At 30.5% G+C, this 7224-nt stretch overlaps 1 protein-coding gene across 1 annotated transcript; it reads left to right on the forward strand.

Annotated features, from left to right (window-relative positions):
- Window positions 1–4394: 4394 nt before the first annotated feature.
- Window positions 4395–5549, forward strand: LOC133779504 (zinc finger BED domain-containing protein RICESLEEPER 2-like). Its single transcript, XM_062219461.1, has 3 exons — window positions 4395–4849; window positions 4942–5124; window positions 5222–5549. The coding sequence occupies exons 1-3, from the start codon at window positions 4395–4397 to the stop codon at window positions 5547–5549; spliced, it is 966 nt and encodes a 321-aa protein (XP_062075445.1).
- Window positions 5550–7224: the final 1675 nt, after the last annotated feature.

Raw genomic sequence — 7224 nt, forward strand, 5'->3', positions numbered from 1 at the left:
AAATAATACAAAAAATCTTTTTTTTTTCAATTCTTAAAAGACTAATTGTTTTCAATAAATTCTTAAAAGATAAATTAAATAAAATTTTCAAATTTGAAAAAAAGTAAAACCGAAAATCATCTAATTTTTTTTGGACAAAACTTAGACTCATCTAATTTAAATTCTATTAATTCCATCTTTATTAAAAATAAATAATATAATTTTTTCAAACAAAAAAAAAAATTAGATGACTATCAATTTTTTTAATATATAAGTCCATCAACCCTAAATTTTATATAAATATATAATTAGATTGCTTGGTTATATTAGATTTTAACATATGTTATCTGTGAATTTGTTTAATGCCCAAAACGTGACTTCCACTTATCGGTAGTCGTAATATAGATGGGCGGTGGATTCCACAAAGAGGTAAAGAAACAAAGAACAAATAAAACAGTTAGAATGTAGTAAAAGAAATTATATTTTTGTAGTTTTGAAGAATTGAAATGAAAGGAAAATAAATGATAAAAGGGGTGTGGTGTAGTGTTGAACAAAATCACCGCGGGGATGGGGACCCACGGGGACCCGCCCCTAATGGGGTAGGGATTCCCCGACTTGGCGGGGAACAGGGGCGGGAGCAAGGGCAGGGCTGATTTCTTGTCCCTGAGTTGGAGTCGGGGTTGGGGCGAGGGCGGTACTCCCCGCCCCGTTTTGGACCCGATTATATCTATTCTATATAATAAGTGTGTAGATAACGGAAATTCTTGGTTTTAACAGTTTTTTTAATGTTAACTTTAACGGAATATTCTTTTATTTAACATAATATTATTATATTTAACGGTAGTTTGTAAATATTTAAACTTAAATAAAATAAAATAAATAGTTAAATAAATTAAAATATGATATTTTTGAGATATTTTACAATGATAATGATTTCAAAATAATAAATAATTAAACAAATTAAAATATGATATTTTTGAGATATTTTACAATAATAAATATTTAAAAATAATAAATAAATTAATTAATTAAAATATGATATTTTTGAGATATTTTACAATGATAATTATTTAAAAATAATAAAATCTTATATATGTTTTATAACTTAAATAAAATTTAATTAAATTTAAACTCACTTATTAGAATAATATCATATTAAACATATAATATAATACACTGTCAATTAGCAACAAATTATTTTTAAAAAAAAAACTAGCAAGAAACTTAAATTTAAAATCCACGTATAATATTTAATATTACATTAAACATATTATATATAATTTCTTATTGTCACTCCCAAATTCATAAACTAGAATAAACATAAACTTAAACAAAAATAAATAAATTATTTAATTAAAATAGAATATTTATTTGAAATTTATATGACATTAATATAAATTTAATAAAAATAATTAATAAATTCTATAAATAAAACTAAACAAACGAGCATATTGCACGTTACTTGTATCTAGTATATATATAGGGGAATTCTTTTATAGGGGTTTCACTTTAAGCCCTATCGGTGGACTCTCGGTGTTTCTCGACTCGTGAACAGTTTTCGGCGCAATTTTTTTTTTATGACCTTCTATTTTGTAGCTATTTAGAGCATCTTGCAAATTTTCGAAAATTCCAAATAGTTTACAGTACCGAAAACTAAGTTCAAACATGTTGATTTCCACGCGCATAAAAAAAATTAGTCACGAATGCAACAACATGTTTGAACTTAGTGTTCGGTACTGTAAACTATTCAGATTTTCTGAAAATTTGCAGGATGCTCTAAATAGGTACAATATACACGGTCATAAAACAAAATCATGCTGAAAATTGTTCACAGGTCGATAACACTGATAGCTCCACTGGTAGGGCTTAAAGTGAAGCCCCTATAGAATAATTCCCCTATATATATATGTTAATATAAATATTTTTCTATATACATTACGTATAATATATATAATCTTAATAAATATTACTCCGTATAAGTTTTTCTATATACATTACGTATAATATATATGACAATTTTTTTATAAGGGCTTCACTTTAAGCCCTACCGGTGGGCTTTCAATATTTCTCGACCCGTGAACTGTTTTCGACGCAATTTTTTTTTGTGACTGTGTATATTGTAGCTAGTTAGAGCATCCTGCAAATTTTCAGAAAATTTCGAATAGTTTACAATACCGAAAACTAGGTTCAAACATGTTGTTTTCCACATGCATAAAAAAAATTGGTCACGCGTGCAACATGTTTGAATTTAGTTTTCGGTACTGTAAACTATTCGGAATTTTCTGAAAATTTGCAGGATGCTCTAAATAGCTACAATATACACGGTCATAAAAAAATATCACGCTGAAAACTATTTACGTGCCAAGAACACTGAGAGTCCCACCGGTAGGACTTAAAGTGAAGCTCCTATAGGAAAATTCCCCTATATATTCTTAATAAATATTGCTCAGTATAAGTTTTTCAATATATATTAATATAAATGTTTTTCTATATACGTTAAGTATAATATATATAATCTTAATAATTATTACTCAGTATAAGTTTTTCGAACAATTCTTCTATAGAGGCTTCACTTTAAGCCCTATCGGTGAGGCTCTTAGTGTTTCTCGACCCGTGAACAGTTTTCGGCACTATTTTTTTATGACCATGGATATTGTAGCTATTTAAAGTATCCTGCAAATTTTCAGAAAATTCCGAATAGTTTACAGTACCGAAAACTAGGTTCAAACATGTTGATTTCCACGCGCATAAAATAATTAGTCACGCGTGCAACATGTTTGAACTTAGTTTTCGGTATTGTAAACTATTTAGAATTTTCTGAAAATTTGCAAGATGCTCTAAATAGCTACAATATATACCGTCATAAAAAAATCACACCGAAAACTATTCATGGGTCGAGAATACTGAGAGCCCCACCGGTAGGGCTTAAAGTGAGCCCCTATAGGAGAATTCCCCTAAGTTTTTCTATATATATATAATATATGTGGAATTCTTCTATAGGGGCTTCACTTTAAGCTGTACTGGTGGGGCTCTTAGTGTTCTCAACCCATGATCAATTTTCAGTGCGATTTTTTTTATGACTGTATATATTGTACCTATTTAGAGCATCCTGCAAATTTTCATAAAATTCCGAATAGTTTATAGCACCAAAAACTAAGTTCAAACATGTTGTTGCACGCGTGAATAATTTTTTTATGCGCGTGGAAAATAACATGTTTGAACCTAGTTTTTGATACTGTAAACAATTAAGAATTTTTTGAAAATTTCCAAGATGTTCTAAATAGCTACAATATATACGGTCATAAGAAAAATCGCGTTGAAAACTGTTCACGGGTCGAGAAATACTGAGAGCCCCACCGATAAAGCTTAAAGTGAAGCCCCTATAGAAGAATTTTCCTATAATATATATGAATGATAGTAATAATTATATAAATATAATATAAGGGATACTAATAGTCTAATTATATAAATATACTATTAAAAATTTAAAATATAAAAACCCTACTCGTATAGAACATGAACAACCACAGGCAGGCACCCTCTCAAATCTCAATGATTTTTTTTTAAAATTTAAAGACTGAAGTGAACCTTATTGTCTCTCTCTCTCTTATTCTATTCTCCTTCTTCTTGGTGTCTATATTCTCACAAGCTTCCACACAGTACAGTACGCAGAAGAGTAATTCATTCAAAAGGTGAGTTTATAATATTTTAAGCATATTTTCTTTAGTCTCATATATGATCAATAGTAAATAGTAATACTTCATATGAAGAAGATAGATGAATGTTATGCCCAAAATGGATTTATGTATTTTTTTTTTCTTTCTCTTTTCGGTAGGGTATTTAGTTTGTCTTATTATTTGACTATTGTGTGCAGTGGATGGACCACTTCAACTTTCTTTTATGCATATAATACAAAAAAGAATGAAGCACTAGCTTTGTGTGAATGATTAAATATGTATCAGAAAGTAATATTATATTTATAAATTATAAGACAATATAATAGTATAGAAAAGTTGTGATATATAGTCAATAGTCATAGTCATTTTATCAACTTTTCTTGTACAGACTCATATATATTCGGATAAAGATTATGATTGGGTATATATATGGACTAAGTATATATATTAAAAAATAATGTTGTCATTAATATAATGATATTAATATATATTTGTATTGTTTTCAAACTTTTGTTTTTTATTTATTTATTTTAGTTTTATGGATATCAGTGTGTATAATATATAAATATGTGTGAATGTGTATTTGTATATATTTTTATTTTCAATAAGAGTGATGTATATATTATAATAGTTTTATTGCAATCTTTATTTATTTTTGCATGTTCAAAATGTGAGTATGTATGTGATTGTTATTTATATTCTCATATTATTGTGTTTTTGTCCATGTGTACTGCAAAAATGAGTGAGATTGAAAATCCAACAGAAGACACTCCGTCAACATATGGGCAAATGGAAGAAGGAGCAACATCAACTACACCTGTAGAACTTGATTCAGTTCCCCCACCTCCAAATAATCATGATTCAGAAATCCAAGATAATATTGATAATGATGATAAGGGAAAGAGAAAGTTGACTTTCTTTGTTTGGAATCATTTCAAGAAGCAAAAAATCGATGGAGTTGAGAAGGCTATTTATAACTATTGTCAGAGGAAATTAGGTGGAGCAAGCAAAAATGGAACAAGACATTTACATGATCATTTTAAGATATGCCCTCTTAGGAGGAATCAGGATATAAAGCAATCAATCTTGAATCCAAGTAGGAAGAAGGATGGAAGTACTTCACTAATTGCTGCCCACACCTTTGATCAAGAGTTTTCAAGAGATAAACTTGCTAAGATGATCATTTTGCATGAGTACCACTCAATATGGTCAAACATGATGGGTTTAGAGGTTTTGTCAACTCTCTCCAACCACTATTCAAGCATGTATCTCGAACTACTATTAGGAGGGATATATTGAAGATATATGAGAGTGAGAAGACTAAGACAAAGAATTCCATAAGTGACAATCGTAGTAGAGTTGCAATCACAACTGGCATGTGGACATCAAACAACCATAAGAGAGGGAATATGGTGGTGACTGCACATTATATTGATGATTCCTGGATTTTGCGTAATCGGATTATTAGGTAATATAATAATTTGTCTAGAAAATTTGTGTTTTATGTCTATATTTAATATTATTGTATACTAACTACTTTTTATATGCATTCAACTGTATTGTAGGTTTATATATGTGCATGCTCCTCATACTGCTAAACTTCTGGCAAAAGAGTTGATGGAGTGTTTGGTTGCATGGTCTCTTGAACATAAGTTGTCTACCTTAACTTTAGATAACTGTAGTGTGAATATTGCCATGATGGATCAAATGAAAGAAAATTTGAGAAGTGCTACTTTACTTATGAAAGGAGAATTAGTTCATATGAAATGTAGTGCACATATCTTGAATTTGATTGTTCAAGAAGGATTAGGGGCGATTCAAAGTGGCATAGAAACTATTCGTGAGAGTGTAGATTTTTGGACTGCCACTCCAAAGAGAGTTGAAAAGTTTTAAGAGGCCAAGAAAGGATTGTCATGTTCAAGCAACAAAAAGCTAGTGCTTGATTGTAAGACTAGGTGGAATTCCATTTATCTGATGCTTACTAGTGTCATTGTTTATAAAGATGTCTTTAGTCTTCTAATACACACTGAGAAAAAGTACAAAAAAGTACCTAGTGAGCGTGATTGACTTTTGGCTAAAGTTATGTGTGAGAAATTGAAGTTCTTTTACAATGTCACTGAGATGTTTTCTGGGACCACATATCCTATTGCTAATTTATTTTTCCCTAAGATTTGTAAAATTTGATTGTTGCTTAGGGAGTGCCTTCGATCTTCATATGATGAGATTAAGATAATGGCTGCAAATATGATGGAGAAATTTGAGCAGTATTGGACTTTCATACATGGGATATTAGCCATAGCAACTATGTTGGATCCAAGATTTAAGATGAAATTGATTGAGTATTACTTTCCTCAACTTTATGGTGGTGAATATAAAAATGAAGTTGATAGGATTAGAATGTTGTGCTATGATTTGGTGAAAGAATACAAACCAAATGATGGAAAAGAAAGTCTTGTTGATCCTTTGTTCCATGGTTCTAGAGCTGATGAGGATAATGATGAATGTGTGGATCCTTTGGCTGGTTTGATTTGTTTGTTAGTAGTACTTCAAATGTGGATACTTACAAGTCTGAGTTAGACTTGTACTTGGAGGAAGCAGTTTTTCCTAGGAGTGCATAATTTGATATTTTAGCTTGGTGGAAGACGAATGGTCTTAAGTATCCTACATTGCAACAAGTTGCTAGAGATGTTTTGGCTATACCAGTGTCTACAGTTGCTTCTGAGTTTGTTTTCAATACTAGTGGAAGACATGTGACTCCTAGTCGCAATAGGCTTCATCCAGATACATTGGAGGCATTAGTATGTACACAAGATTGGTTATGGGATGAGAAACTAGGTATGTTTGTTGTAGCTTGTTCTAATAATTTATTCTCCTTTACATAAATATTATTCTAATGCCTATGTTATTTATTTCTTAGATGTATCACAAAAGAGGGCTTCATATCGAACATTGTTTGAAGATGTCAAAGATGATGAAGCGATAAGTTATGTTTTCATTAATTTTTTTATTTACATTATTATTGCTGAATATTTTTCTATTCACTTATAATTAGAGTTATGATTTTAGGATCCAAGTTTTGTGGATTTTGATTCTTAAAGAATGAATTAAAGCTCAAGTGATGGCGGTGACAGTTGAATGGTGGTGGTGGTGACTACCACTAGTTAGCAAAGTTGAAGACGTTATTATGAATTTATGATTTTTTTTTTGTATGTTTGTTTGTTTGAATTTTAAGTTTAAGTTTATGGGTTTTATTTTAACTTTTGCATGGATTGTACTTAATTTTAGAACTTATCTATATAACTATGGATCATGGAATGATGAAATTAATTTTATGTTGTTTGAATTTGGTGGTTGCAAATGCTATTTGATTGTGAAATATTCCAAATAAATAGTTTTTGTTTTTTATTTTTTTATTTATAAGAAAACGGTTCATCGACGGGGTCCCCATTACCAACGGGGATTCCCCGCCCCATTCCCCGTCGGGGATTAGGCGGGGGCGGGGCGAGGACGGGGGAAAAATTAAGAGGGCAGGGACGGAGGGGGGGGGGGGATGTATTCCTCGCACCCC

Source organism: Humulus lupulus, chromosome 1 (assembly GCF_963169125.1).
Source record: "Humulus lupulus chromosome 1, drHumLupu1.1, whole genome shotgun sequence".
Classification (NCBI taxonomy): Eukaryota; Viridiplantae; Streptophyta; class Magnoliopsida; order Rosales; family Cannabaceae; genus Humulus; species Humulus lupulus.

Excerpts from the sequence above, each read along its gene's own strand:
- LOC133779504 (XM_062219461.1), top strand. The coding sequence starts at position 4,395 with ATGAGTGAGATTGAAAATCCAACAGAAGACACTCCGTCAACATATGGG. Across the intron at positions 4,850-4,941 it reads AAGATGATCATTTTGCATGA|GAGGGATATATTGAAGATAT; the intron begins GTACCACTCAAT and ends AACTACTATTAG. Across the intron at positions 5,125-5,221 it reads TTGCGTAATCGGATTATTAG|GTTTATATATGTGCATGCTC; the intron begins GTAATATAATAA and ends ACTGTATTGTAG.